Source organism: Drosophila sulfurigaster, chromosome 3 (assembly GCF_023558435.1).
Source record: "Drosophila sulfurigaster albostrigata strain 15112-1811.04 chromosome 3, ASM2355843v2, whole genome shotgun sequence".
In the NCBI taxonomy this organism is placed as follows: domain Eukaryota; kingdom Metazoa; phylum Arthropoda; class Insecta; order Diptera; family Drosophilidae; genus Drosophila; species Drosophila sulfurigaster.
Window position 1 is genome coordinate 6,495,181 of NC_084883.1, and position 14,185 is coordinate 6,509,365.

At 37.1% G+C, this 14,185-nt stretch overlaps 3 protein-coding genes across 3 annotated transcripts; all 3 read left to right on the forward strand.

The window, feature by feature from the left end:
* Positions 1 to 1,071, forward strand: LOC133845362 (putative gustatory receptor 59d). The gene is made up of 2 exons (XM_062279815.1): positions 1 to 861; positions 919 to 1,071. Exons 1-2 carry the CDS (start codon positions 1 to 3, stop codon positions 1,069 to 1,071), a joined length of 1,014 nt encoding a protein of 337 aa, XP_062135799.1.
* Positions 1,072 to 1,292: 221 nt separating this feature from the next.
* Positions 1,293 to 2,516, forward strand: LOC133845364 (putative gustatory receptor 36a). The gene is made up of 3 exons (XM_062279816.1): positions 1,293 to 1,547; positions 1,875 to 2,309; positions 2,364 to 2,516. The coding sequence occupies exons 1-3, from the start codon at positions 1,293 to 1,295 to the stop codon at positions 2,514 to 2,516; spliced, it is 843 nt and encodes a 280-aa protein (XP_062135800.1).
* A 1,960-nt stretch (positions 2,517 to 4,476) lies between these two features.
* Positions 4,477 to 5,706, forward strand: LOC133845368 (putative gustatory receptor 59c). Its single transcript, XM_062279823.1, has 3 exons — positions 4,477 to 4,567; positions 4,967 to 5,496; positions 5,554 to 5,706. Exons 1-3 carry the CDS (start codon positions 4,477 to 4,479, stop codon positions 5,704 to 5,706), a joined length of 774 nt encoding a protein of 257 aa, XP_062135807.1.
* The last annotated feature ends 8,479 nt before the right edge of the window (positions 5,707 to 14,185 follow it).

Here is a 14,185-nt window from a genome sequence, read left to right on the forward strand (position 1 = left end):
ATGATCTGGTTATTCAATCATCAAGTGGTTTTCTTATTCTGGTCGCGATCCGGACGTCTCCATCAGTATCTTTTCCTCGCCATAATGGCTGGACGCATCCTTTGCGTAATGGTTACATTAATGACTCGTTGGTGGCAACGTCCAAGATACGTTCGTCTAGTCAATGATTTTCAACGCCTTGCACACAAAAAGCCACAAGTCATGAAATTGTGGAAACGCGGAGTTATTTCTAAAGTCGTGAGCATCATACTGTCGGAGTTATTTCAAATGTTAATCAACTTCGTTATAATTTACGAATCTCTTACACTTCAAATGAGTTTCACCATCGTAGCTATTTCATCAATTACAGCTCAAGTCAATGTTATAGTTTCACAGTATTACTTCGGTCTATTAAATATCCACGGCCATTACATTCTTATCAACGAAGAACTTCGCATATTGCTGGACGAGATACGTTCCTTGGAAACTGAACGTCGCAAAGGAGTTTTCACAATTAAATGCTGTGAACTTGCTGATCAATTGGATGCTATTGCTGAAATACAATTTCAGCTCCAAGCACTGGTCAAGCAAATAACGAGCATATTCGGGCTACAGATTATTACGATGAGCACAAGTTATTACATGTCCTCAGTAGCACTTGTCTACTTTTGTTTCATCGAGCTACGATCTGCTGAAGTAACTCGCATGTTGCCTTTCTGGGGAAGAGTTCTGATCGTACTTGAATTTGTATGTTATTTCACAGACATTCATATTACCGTTCACATTACATATGCCATTCACGAAGTGCATGCAACGTTGGTGAAACTGCTCTCTAATCACACGGTGTTTGGTCACGGATTGGATGAGCGATTGGAAGTAACTGTAAGCAAACATTACGTTGAACTCGAATTTATTATATATTTACATTTTCTATTGCAGCTTAAGAACTTTCAAATACAACTGGCATGCAATCCAATGAAGATCGTAGTTCTAGGAATGTATGAATTAAAGAAATCCAGAGCCATTGCAACGGTCAGCTCAGTAGTTTCTAGTTCCATGGTTTTAGTTCAATATAATTTAAAAAATTTCTAAATAAATTTGTTTTGTATATCATTTGTGAACTCTTTTCTTTCAGCCTTAGCAATCTACTCCTCTTATGACTGTCACCCACTGTTTGTAATAATCCATTTCGTAATTGCTCATTGCTCTTTTAGGTTTATTATTGCATCTTATCTGCCCAAAAGCATCAAATGTAATTGTCGAATACTCGTAATAATGACTAGCTTATTCGCTTAGACCTTCAGTCTATCAGAATGTTCGACATAGTGCAGTCGATGTTACGGATATCCTATTACTACTCGCGATTTCTTGGTGTCCTCAATTTTGAAATTGACTCTAAAACTGGTTACGCTCGAATCACGACACAATCTACGATCTATGCAGCAGTTGTCAATGTGGTACTCGTTTGCCTGATTCCTTCACTAACGCAAAGTGAACTTCTGCATATATTGTGGAAGAATGCTGGACAGCTTCATGAGTATCTCATCCTGGTCGTGATGGGCATGCGAGTAGGTTGTATAATTGCAACTTTATTTAGTCGCTGGCTGCAACGTCATCGACTTATTTACCTAGTCAATGCAGTTCGACAATTGACAATACAAAAACCACAAGTTATTCGAATGTGGCGAGGCGGTGTTATTAAAAAATTCACTAGTATATTAGTGTCGGAAGTAGTGCAAATGATGAGCAGTATTCTGGCACTTCGGGCAGTTCTAACGTTTAACTTAATCGTTACCATAATATCATTATATGTGGTGACAGCACTAGTTAATGTCATTATATCACATTATTACTTTATAATGCTCAATATTCATAATCATTATATACTGTTAAAGCAAGAACTGCGCTCAGTACTTTCTCAAACTCGTGATTTGGAAGAAGAGCGAAGAAAAGCTACTTTCATGATCAAATGTTGCACTTTAGCTGATCAACTGGAGGCCATAGCTAGGAGACAATCTGAACTGCAGAAACTGGTCGATCTTATGACTATCATCTTTGGGATTCAAGGCATTTGTATAGCCAGCAGCTCATATATATCATGTATTGGAAGCATCTACTTTACATTCTCTGCTATAAAAAGATCCGCAGGAATGACTTGCGGGCTTAATGTCTACATGCTAAGCGGTATTGTAATTGGAGTTTATTTGTTGGATCTTGGAATCACCATCGATAATACATTCACGGTTTTAGATGACCACGATGAATTAGAGCAGTTACTAGAAGAATACTCGTCGTTTGGCATTGGATTGGATAAGAGACTCGAGACGGTCGTATGTATGCTTATCAAATTATAAAAATATCTTCAATTTTAATGTTTTCAATAGTTTGAAAGCTTTCAACTTCAACTAGCACGCCATCGCTTGGAGATTCCTATCCTTGGACTTTACAATATGGATAAGACGATGGGAATTTCAATGACCAATTCAATTATATTGAATTCCATAGTTCTCATACAGTATGAATTGAAATATTCGTAGTCATAAACAAATTTGATTGAATAATAATGCAATTAATAAGTGAGTGTTAATTTTATAAATAAATAAATATAACAAGAAAGTAATTTGTAAAAAGTAAAATGTTCGTATAAGCCAAATAGAGAAAAATGCATTTAAAACGAAAATTGATTGAAATTATTTATAAAGTTTCCCTATTTTATATTTTTTATTGGGTTTTTGCAGATATGCTATTTTTTTCTAATTATTGGCTTTAACTTGGCTATTGCTATTATTATTAAATAAATTATTATTATTTTTTGGGAAAAGTTTACGGCGACCTGTAAAATCTATTGTATCGATTCTAAGCCTACAGTTCTTCCATAAATTTTATTTCTTGGCTGAATTAACGAAGTTTGAATGGGTTCATGCCTTCTATGTCAGTCACTTGCCATATCTTTCTAAAGTCTTAATAATAATAATAATAATAATAAGTTTTGACATCGAATACCTCTGCTGGGTAATTTTTTTTAGTAGTTCGTCGACCTAGAAGACTCCAGAAAAATTAAAGCCTTCCTTGGGGACAAACCTTTGTGGGCGTCATAACGACAGTACCTTTTGTGTTATGTTACTCCTACTTGGAGGTTCATAAATATATGTAGAAAGGCACTTATGGTGATCTCTTTGTAATAAATTACATCAATTTAGGCTTGCTGCAACGGGAACTCCTTAATTTATGTGTTCCATATTCTATAATCTGCAGGCCCTCCCATCATTTTCAATAGCAACGATCTTTAGCTAATAAATCTGATGGACATTTGATCTAGCCATGTCCGTCTATCTGTCTGTCAGTATGAACACTTAGAAATAGATATAGAGATAGAGCTATACATTTTTTTCGACATCACTTGTTATGTTTGCAGGCATATCAAATTTGTTTCAAATTTTTGCCACGCCCACTTCCGCCCCCACAAATTGTCAAAGCTCGAATAACAAAAGTAATTTAAAGCTAGTTACGATCAGATAAAAAATATCGATGTTATTAAACAATACCTACCAGGCGTCTCAGTTTCTTTGGCTGACAATCTGGTATATTTTGCACTCTATTGTATATCTTGAATGTAGTACCATATATTCTTTTTTACTATTTGTGTGGAATATTATTTTGATATGTTTTGAGAATAATACCGCATAATTTTGATTTATTCAGAAAGGGTAGCGAATATCTAACAGTCGAGCACACTCGACTGTAGCTTTCTTACTTGTTTTCCCTGCCTTGGGGATGAAGACCACCATAGTTCTACTCGATGCACTGGGTAAGTAACCAACTGCTATGCATTATTCAAGGTGGACTGGTGACTGGTGATATGCCATCTGGGTCTGCTTATTTGTAGTGCTGGAAGGTTGCAATGGTACACATTAGTCTTATGACTAACTTATCTTAGTTCCACTCTGGTTATCAATACAAATTCAATTTATATATGGTATATTTCGTACCCTATGATATATTTTAAATGCAGTGCTATATTGATATACCAAATACATATGTACATATAAAGCTTTCGGTATATTTTAGTATTTTTGTATATTTATATTTATTTGGTATATTTAAAAAAAAACTATCGCAGTTCTAGCTCTACATCTTGTAATATTAAATAGCTAAATCCTAGCGACTAATTTCTAATGATGATGCATTTTTAGTCAAGTACAAACATTTCCTTTGAGAACTACATTATAATACAGTCCTACCTTATGGATCTCGTATTTAAAAATAGGTGCTTTATGTTTTATAGTATCAGAGATCTAGGTGTTACCACACAACCATATACACGGGCAGGCGGATCATATTATTTCCCTTTAATTGCTGAATATATGATGAAATTTGGAATCCTCTGGGTGGACTTTCAATTACGATATTTTATAGGATAATCTTAATACCGTCATATCATCCTTCACTGTAAGCCTTATTGACTTAGTGTTATATTAAAACATTCAGTGTTTTGCAATGTTTGACTTAGTGAAGCAGATATTAACGAATTGCTACTACTACGCGCGATTAATGGGCGTAATAAATTTCGAGATTGACTTAAAGACAGGTCTAGCTCGAGTAACTAAAAGAGCAACTATCTATACCGCATTCAAAAATATGTTAACTATTGCTATATTGTACTGGCTATCCAATCATCAAGTGGTTTTTTTATTCTGGTCGCGATCCAGTCGAATTTATCAGTATCTTTTCCTCGCCATTATGGCTGGACGCATGCTGTGCGTAATAGTTACATTAATAACTCGTTGGTGGCAACGTCCAAGTTACGTTAATCTGGTCAATGCCTTTCAACGCCTTGCGCACAAAAAACCACACGTTATGAGATTGTGGAAACGCGGAGTTATTTCCAAAGTCGTGAGCATCACATTGTCGGAGTTATTTCAAATGTTAATCAACTTCGTTATCCTTCATGAATCACTTACTCTTCAAATGTTTTTCACCATCGCAGTTATTTCAACAATTACAGCACAAGTCAATATTATAGTTTCACAGTATTACTTCGGTCTATTAAACATCCACGGCCATTACATTCTTATCAACGAAGAACTTCGCGATTTGCTGAATGAGATACGTTCCTTGGAAACTGAACGTCGCAAAGGAGTTTTCACAATTAAATGCTGTGAACTTGCTGATCAGTTGGATGTTATTGCTGAAATACAATTTCAGCTCCAAGCACTGGTCAAGCAAATAACGAGCATATTCGGGCTACAGATTATTACGATGGGCGCAAGTTATTACATGTCCTCAGTAGCACTTGTCTACTTTTGTTTTACCGAACTACGATCCTCTGAAGTTAATGGCATGTTAACTTTCTGGGGAAGAGTTCTGATCATACTTGAATTTGTATGTTATTTCACAGACATTCATATTACCGTTCACATTACATATGCCATTCACGAAGTGCATGCAACGTTGGTGAATCTGCTCTCTAATCACACGGTGTTTCGTAATGGATTGGATGAGCGATTGGAAGTAACTGTAAGCAAACATTACGTTGAACTCGAATTTATTATATAATTACATTTTCTATTACAGCTTAAGAACTTTCAAATACAACTGGCATGCAATCCAATGAAGATCGTAGTTCTAGGAATGTATGAAATGAAGAAATCAAGAGCTATCGCAATGGTCAGCTCAATATTTTCTAGTTCTCTGGTTTTAATCCAATATAATATACAAAACTTCTAAATTAATTTGTTTTTATACTACTACTGCGATACCTATAGTGTAGTTTTCCAAATATTCCAAATATAGCCATGTCCGTCTGTCTATAAGAGATAGAAATATAATTGTTTCTCGACAGCACTTGTTATGTCTGCTTGCAGATCCCAATTCCGCCACCGCATCGATAATTCCCGAATCAGATTCGATCAGATATAAATCGTAGAAGTTATTAAAGAAATACTTTTTATGAGCAGGAAGTAAGGCTCTTAGTTGCTTTGCCCAACAATCTGGTATATATTCTGGTATATCAACATACCAAAATTTTGCGATATATTAATTTGATATATTGTTAAATTAATACCGCACTGTTTTTCTTCCATTAAAAATGGGTAGCGAGTATCTCACAGAAGCTTTCTTACGTTTTTTATATCAAATGTTTTACATTTTTACTCCGTTCTTCAGCCTCAAGAGTTTGCTCCTCTTGGGAGCTACTGTCTGTAATAATCAATTTCGTAATTGCTCGTTGTTTTATTAGCTTTATTATTGCATCTTATCTGCCCAAAAGCATCAAATGTAATTGTCGAATACTCGTAATAATGACTAGCTTATTCGCTCAGACCTTCAGTCTATCAGAATGTTCGACATAGTGCAGTCGATGTTACGGATATCCTATTACTACTCGCGATTTCTTGGTGTCCTCAATTTTGAAATTGACTCTAAAACTGGTTACGCTCGAATCACGACGCAATCTACGATCTATGCAGCAGTTGTCAATGTGGTACTCGTTTGCCTGTTTCCTTTGTTGACGCAAAGTGAACTGCTGCACATAATGTGGAAGCATGCCGGCCAGCTTCATGAGTATCTTTTCCTGGTTGTAATGGGCATGCGAGTAGGTTGTGTAATTGCAACTTTATTTAGTCGCTGGCTGCAACGTCATCGACTTATTTACCTAGTCAATGCAGTTCGACAATTGACAATACAAAAACCACAAGTTGTTCGAATGATGCGACGAGGAGTTATTAGAAAATTCATAAGCATTTTTGTGTCGGAAGTTGTGCAAATGGCGGGCAGTATTCTGACGCTTCATACTGTTCTAACTCTAAACTTAATAATCAGTATATTTGCAGTTTATATGGTAACATCTCTAGTTAATGTCATCGTATCACATTATTATTTTATAATGCTCCATGTTCATAATCACTATATACTGTTAAAGCAAGAACTGCGCTCAGTACTTTCTCAAACTCGTGATTTGGAAGAAGAGCGAAGAAAAGCTACTTTCATGGTCAAATGTTGCACTTTAGCTGATCAATTGGAGGCCATAGCTAAGAGACAATCCGAATTGCAGAAACTGATCGATCTCATGACTATCATCTTTGGGATTCAAGGCTTTTGTTTATCCAGCAGCTCTTATATGTCATGTATTGGTACCATCTACTTTACCTTCGCTGCTCTGAAAAGAACCTCTGGAATGAGTTGGGGGCCTTATGTATACCTCCTACTTTCCATTGAAATAGGAGTTTATTTTCTGGATCTTGGAATCACCGTCGATAATATATTCACTGTTCTAGATGACCACGACGAATTAGAGCAGCTATTAAACGAATACTCGTCGTTTGCCATCGGATTAGATCAGAGACTCGAGGCGGTCGTATGTATGCTTAACGAATTACACAAATATTTTCTATCTAAAGTTTTCCAATAGTTCGAAAGCTTTCAACTTCAACTAGCACACCATCCCCTTAAGATTCCCATCCTTGGACTCTACGATATGAATAAAACAGTAGCTATTTCAATGACAAATTCAATTATCATAAATTCCATAGTTCTCATCCAGTATGAATTGAAATATTCGTAGGCATAAATAAATGTAATTAAATAATATTTCAATTATTTACAACATTGAAAAACTTTTAAACCAATATAAATAATACAAATTTTCAAGAATATTGAAATTAGTTGTTGTGTATATGTAGATTATTTATTAATATATTGTATTAATTTTAAATTAAATCAAGTTGCTAAACAAAGAAAGCTTAATATTCTTATCGTAAGTAGAGTTGTTGAAACTCGATATGAGACGCTTTAAGCCAACGACTTTAAGGTTCTTTTATCGATCTGCACACTCGGATTGTGTGCGGCTTTATACGTGCGTATCCATCTATGAATGTGTGGCTGTGGATGTAGTTACATTCTTTCAACATGAAGTAGAGCAATTCATGAGGCAGCGGCCAAAGAAAACACAATATGCTTTTGACAGGCAGACACAGATTCAGTTTGAAGCTGCTTGGGTCTGATTTTTTTACCCGCTACCCGCGTAAGGTAGAAGGGTATTATAACTTGTGCGTACAGGATTCGTATGTAACAGGTGTCGTCTTCGATCTCATACAGTATATATATTCTAGATCAGCGTTAACAGCCGAGACGATAAAGCCATGTCCGTCTGTCGGGATGAAACACTGGATCTCAGACTATAAAATATAGAACAATAATTTTTTTTGAGAGCACTCATTATTTTTTCCACGAAATAATTTAGGGTCTTAGTTGATTTGGTTGACAATCTGGTATATTTTGTACTCTACTGTATATGTTGAACCTAGTAGTATATTCCAATAATATCCTTCAGTATATTTTAGTATTATTACGTTATATTAAATTGTTTTTTTTTTTTTTTAAATATCGTTTTATTTAAAATGAATGGCGGGTATTTCACAGTCGAGCACACTCAACTCTAGCTATATTTGTAGTGTGGGTATGTATGTAGAGAGGTGTATATCTGGTGGGTCTGGGTGTCTCTAACGATGTCCTGAATGTGTAATAAAAAGCCCAAATACCCAATAACAGGTGCAGGAGGGTAAGAAGCGACAAGGTGTCCATCCACTACAAGCAGAACTGTATCGTTTTCTCTTGTCAATGGTATGTGTAATTGCAGACAAGCAGAGCGATAATGCCAGTTTCATAAAGTGTGTGGATGTTTCTATGGACTTTGGGAATGACAGTAGTAATGGGGAAAGGGTAATGGGTAATGCCATGCCAGGATTCCTTTGTGTTGCGATTGCCAGGCATTTATAACTTGGCTCCTTGTCCTCGCCCAACGACACTGACAAATCCTGTCGCAGAGTCACGGCATCGCATCGTATAGCATCGCAGAGCTCGATGGAGCGTCAATTCTTTGCCACAATGGCAAATGGCAACAAAATAAACGAGCTTGCATTCAATTTTCCACGAGCACGAGAATACAACGATTCTGTATTTGGCTCTGGCTCTCGGCTATGGCTCCTGCCACTGGTCTGATGGGCTGCCGGCTGTCAGTTTAGCATAAGTCGCTGTTTTATCCGGGGTCCAATATGCATTGCCAACTGGCAGACGGACGGGCGTAACGCCAATAAGCTTGCATTGACATTTTAGCATAATGCATTGCAGCAGCTTTAGTTGGAAGCCAAAACCAACAGCACGACAAGGACAACAATCGACTCACTGAGTGTTGCCTTCTGACACGCTACCGAGAGTGTAGGATGAAAGAGGGAGAGGAGCTCACTGTGTATGCATCGTGCGTCGTGTTCGAGTGGTAAATGCAACTTCAATTGGATCTGATCTATGTATATCGAAAGTGGCTGAGTGCATGTCCCGTAAAATGGCCCCAATTACAATAATATGTACAAATGCTTTACATGAAGCGGTCAGATGAATGTCCTGTCTATTTCTTTGACTCAATTGGCTTAAAGTGTCCAACGGACTTTAGCTGGATGGGTAAAGTTTGAAATCAATACAAGCAAACAAATATACTTATGTACTTATCTTGTTCCTTAAGGATGTCAGGATAAGTTCGAACATTATTGACCAGAGGGTTCGACAAAGAGATACCCTCAACCAATGCATTACTAATCCTTATAAGCTAAAATATTTTCTGAACAACTATTACAGGTATATTAATGCAGGACAATATTTAAGAGAATGTGGCTAATATTGCAAATAATCATCATATCAAACACATAAGATCAAAACCAATTTTTGTACTTAGAAATTGCTTTCAATGGAAGCCAAATTTGGCAGGCACTTTTAATACTAAAATATATTTTAAAGTTAGAGAAATTTGCAGAGAAACCTTTGCAAAGTTACAAGAGAAATTGTAATGATCATTGCAACTGCTGGTCGGAATTTCCAATATGCTGGCATTGGCTGCGCCTTCAAATTTGGATTATGACTTACAAAAAATATGCCAGCATCCTGGCACGGTGCGCATTCTCAAAAATTCATAGGAAATCCCGCAGCCCGTGCAAGAAAAATGAAAATTAAATTGAATTTTCCAAAAGGCACGCACATAAATCCGAAGGCAAAACCGTGGATACAACGGGCAAATGAAAGAATACAACAACAACAACCAAAACGTTGAAGTAAAGTGAACAGTACGAAAGAAATATTCGAAAGATGGCGTCAGATGAAAATTTGTAGTTTGCTTTTGCCGAAGGCCAGAAATTGTGCTCAAAAGTATCATAAATATTTGATTTTCACATTTTACAACGTCTCCGTCTGGCCGGATATGTCTGTCTGTATCGCTGTCTCTCTGTCTGTTACAGCCAACGCGCTAGCTTGGGTGGCAACAAAATTGATAAGTTTCAATGATTACGTTTTAAAATTGATATAATTTGTGCACAATTTTCAGCAATTGGCGAATGTCGCGTACGTGATGAGATTTTCATAAGCGATTTTCTCAAACGTCATCAAGTGCATTCGACATAGATGGAATGGGAATATTCACCGGATAATATTACTCCAATCAGTTTTAAGGTTCAAATACTTTGAGTGTAGTTTGCCAATAAAATTTCCATGTTTGCTAAACAATAGAATCGATCGCAAAATATTTGTATTATTATTAACATACACACTCGGATATGGAGTACTATAGAGTACTTTTGTAAATATAATACAAGCGTTTTTCATAATTTTTGTATCATTTTATTACTTTATCTTTAAAAAATGAATAAGCTGAAACATAATATAAACTATTTGCTATTATTTCTTTTACATTTTTATTTTTTTTCCATTTTGTTCTTTTACCAACGTATTAAAATATTATTTTGGGGTTTTAAGCTGCTCCATAAAGCGCCTCTTCAGCCATTGCAATAAGCATAGCATAGACTAGATGTAGGATGCTTGTCATTTAGGGAACATTGTGTTAATACTTTCATTAGGGTTGCGATGCAAACTGGTCATCATACAAAGAAGGGTCTTAAGAAGCTCTAGGATGAATGGAAGTACTGCTACCAGTGTGAGTACAACGAGTGTGTGAGATTCACATTGGCACAAGCCGGTGCTCGTAAATACTTTTTATGTACACCTGCACATTACAAACTTTAAAATTTATGTGTGTGTATAAGGTTGTAGGGAGTTTTGGTCCGTGTACGGCTCGTATTTATGGATGTGGCGTCGTGAATGTTGCGGCATATTTGGTTTCGGTGTGCGAAATGCATTTTATGAATCTTTTATGGCTTTTAATGTGGAGACACCTGCAGACACAACACCCACACACACGCAGTTGTATGCACGCCCACACATACACACATATACATAGGTGTTCGCTGAGATTGGCGCCACCTGGCGCTGACTTTATGCGACAGTGGCGTCACACAATCAACGCCAGCGAGTGCCGCCCTCGCCCAAAACGGCAATGGAGTTCAGCAGGCTTGATGGGCGTTGTCATAAAAAGAGCAGAGGCGGCAAGAGTGTGTGTGGCAATCGGGTAGAGGATAAGGAGGAGGAGGCCACATATACCTTTAGCTTTTCCTTTATGGCATATAGTAGCTGGATGCGCAATCTGCTCACGCGCCGGGAGCGTATATCATCCTGGCCTAATCCTTGGTGGGCATGGCTTTTACTAAGCGCTGCACATGAAATATTCCCACCGAAATAACTTGAAACTCAAGCAACAAAGTTGCTGTTGCTGCTGCTGCTGCAATGTGATTTATGAGCTACTCTGCGTCGCTCTTAAGGCACGAGTATTTTGCCGCTGCCACGCCCACTCATTAGTCTGCGGCGAGTGTAAAATGTATGCTTATCCATGTGGATATAAAATAACGATGTCATTTTCATTCTCATTGTCGATGTCGTTGTTTTCATACTCGTCAACCATCGAACATTGCAATTCCAATGCCAGTTGCATTAATAAATGCATCTGCCACAACTTCTGAAGTGCACTTGAAGTTAAATTACTTGCATCTCAAGTGCTCTAGCAACCATAAAGCAGACGTAACTCCTTGGATACCAAGGTAAATAATAAATTGACCAAGGATACATTTTTGATGCGGCTGGTTAAATAAAATGCGTCTAGATTGAAGCCATTTTACCATAAACTAAATTCTTAGCTTTAAGTTGAGTAGCGAAAATCAAAATAATCTCGCTAAGTTAATAAGAAATCCGAAAGGAGTAAAAAAGGTAAGACATCTAGAACACAATTCTCTTATCTTGGCGCACCCTTTATTTCAGCCATCAATCAATTTGTGAAGAATTTAAATTGAACGATGCTTACTCAAGACCCAAATATGCATTTCAAAAATTTTGCTTTACGCTCGAAAAACATCTTCAGCAAAATGACAACAAAATGCTTAACATTCGATGTTTTTGTAAACATTTTTTTGCAAATGCAAACAAGTGGGCCATAGGAGAAACTCAAAAGACTTGTAGAACAGTCATCCAGTTGAGTGGTTGGATGCGCACTTGAATGTGTAATCAATACCCAATTTAATCATGCGAAAAGCTGAGCATTAAAATAATTACATTTCGTCAATGCACTCGCAACTGTATTGTAGTTATAGTACGATATGTCAGCAATATATTGTATTAACTATGCTTAAGCTGCTTGTCATCAATATACTTGACCCAAATTCAAATGCTCTAAAGTGAAAGCTAAAAATCACTTACACTTTTTTTTGCGCTCACAATTTTCAATTGAACTTTATTGTCATTTCTTCTACACTTGGACGGAGGGCTTGGTGCTCTAATTGCATCTGATTGCAGTTACTAGCTGGCCGATTGCAACTCAGGATGGCAATGACAGTTGCTAGTCTGGCATCCACAGATCGGCATCCGTTGATTTTTCAATTCGCGTAATTCGCGTCTTTTGCTACAGTTCATCCGCCGGCAAACGTGAGCGAAATTTAAATGGCGCTGACTTTGCAGCTGACTGCACTGAGCTCTGTCACTGTGAGTGACAAGAAGAACATCAAACGGTAAGAGAAACAACCCAGAAAACGATAGTTGAAATCGATTGACTTTCAAATACTCTTCACTCCAATATGAAGAAGTCAATAAATACAAAAATCGTGGTCTACACAACTACCGATTAATATTGCTTTGAAATAATCATAAAGTAAACATTATAGAATATTACTTCATTTAAAAATTGTCCAACATACAGTTTTTGGAATTATTGATACATTTTAAATTTATAAATATTTTTATAAGCATTTATAGTTTTTAATAGTGAATTAGAAATCAATGTTCTTCTTTTCACTTAAGATTCATCTTTTCCATTACCAGTTGTGGCCATTCGTATTCTTGATAACGCTCTGTGCACAAACGAGTATCGAGATACAAATTGAAAATGTGCAATCAACGCATAACTTGGCGATAACTGCACCCGCTGCGAATTTCGTATTCTCCCTCATAATGGGGTATTTTGGCAATAAAATGATTTGAAAATTATTGCAAGTTGAAAGAATGTGTAGTAAAAACGTTGTAGTATTATGGCAAAATAGTTTTTAATTAGAAAGTTAAAGAAATTTGTAGCCGCAGTTAATCAGCAAAACTATTCTCGCACGAGTTTGTACTCGAACATACAGCCTTTCAATTTCCTTGTCAGAAAAGACAGCAACAAGCGCGAAAAATGAACATGGAACTACTGGGGCACTAGGGTAATGCGGTAATGGTGGGGAGGAGGGGGGAGGAAGGCTCTGTGGAATGTGGGAAACGGGGTCTTTGAAGTTCATGTTGTTTGTCAAGAAAATGAATTTCACTTGACGGCGATTATGTGGCAGCCATTCAGTCAGCCAAGTTGTAGCACTGGCAAAAGTTTTGTAAAACATTTCCGATATTTCAAATAACACCGCACCAAAGCAGCTGTACACCGCAACACGCCCACTTTTCACTTGATTCCCCCTCCTTCCCCCACGGCCTGCCTAAGTTCATGTCGAGCGTGTCGTCTAACCAAAATGCCAAACGAAACGGGCTGCCTGACAGCAGCCAACGGGTAGCGAAGGGTAAAACTTTGCCTAAATCACTTAACAGAAAACAAGTGTTGGCATGTGCCCTTCTACCAAGAATTTGCTCTTCCCCCTTGTCCCCCTTCTCCAGCAACCTCATCTCATCTCTATCACACAAAACTTGCTCTGCGCCTTCTCAATGAAAAGTTTTGCTTTCTCATTTTTTTTGTTTTGTTTTTACAATGCGAATGCGAGTACGCAATGAAATATAATAACAAGAAATAACCGGAAGCAGTACACAGGAA

Coding starts and splice junctions, on each gene's coding strand:
- LOC133845362 (XM_062279815.1), top strand. CDS start 1: ATGATCTGGTTATTCAATCATCAAGTGGTTTTCTTATTCTGGTCGCGA. Junction 862..918: donor ATGAGCGATTGGAAGTAACT/GTAAGCAAACAT, acceptor TTTCTATTGCAG/CTTAAGAACTTTCAAATACA.
- LOC133845364 (XM_062279816.1), top strand. CDS start 1,293: ATGTTCGACATAGTGCAGTCGATGTTACGGATATCCTATTACTACTCG. Junction 1,548..1,874: donor TGGTCGTGATGGGCATGCGA/GTAGGTTGTATA, acceptor ATACTGTTAAAG/CAAGAACTGCGCTCAGTACT. Junction 2,310..2,363: donor ATAAGAGACTCGAGACGGTC/GTATGTATGCTT, acceptor TGTTTTCAATAG/TTTGAAAGCTTTCAACTTCA.
- LOC133845368 (XM_062279823.1), top strand. CDS start 4,477: ATGTTTGACTTAGTGAAGCAGATATTAACGAATTGCTACTACTACGCG. Junction 4,568..4,966: donor CGAGATTGACTTAAAGACAG/GTCTAGCTCGAG, acceptor TCACCATCGCAG/TTATTTCAACAATTACAGCA. Junction 5,497..5,553: donor ATGAGCGATTGGAAGTAACT/GTAAGCAAACAT, acceptor TTTCTATTACAG/CTTAAGAACTTTCAAATACA.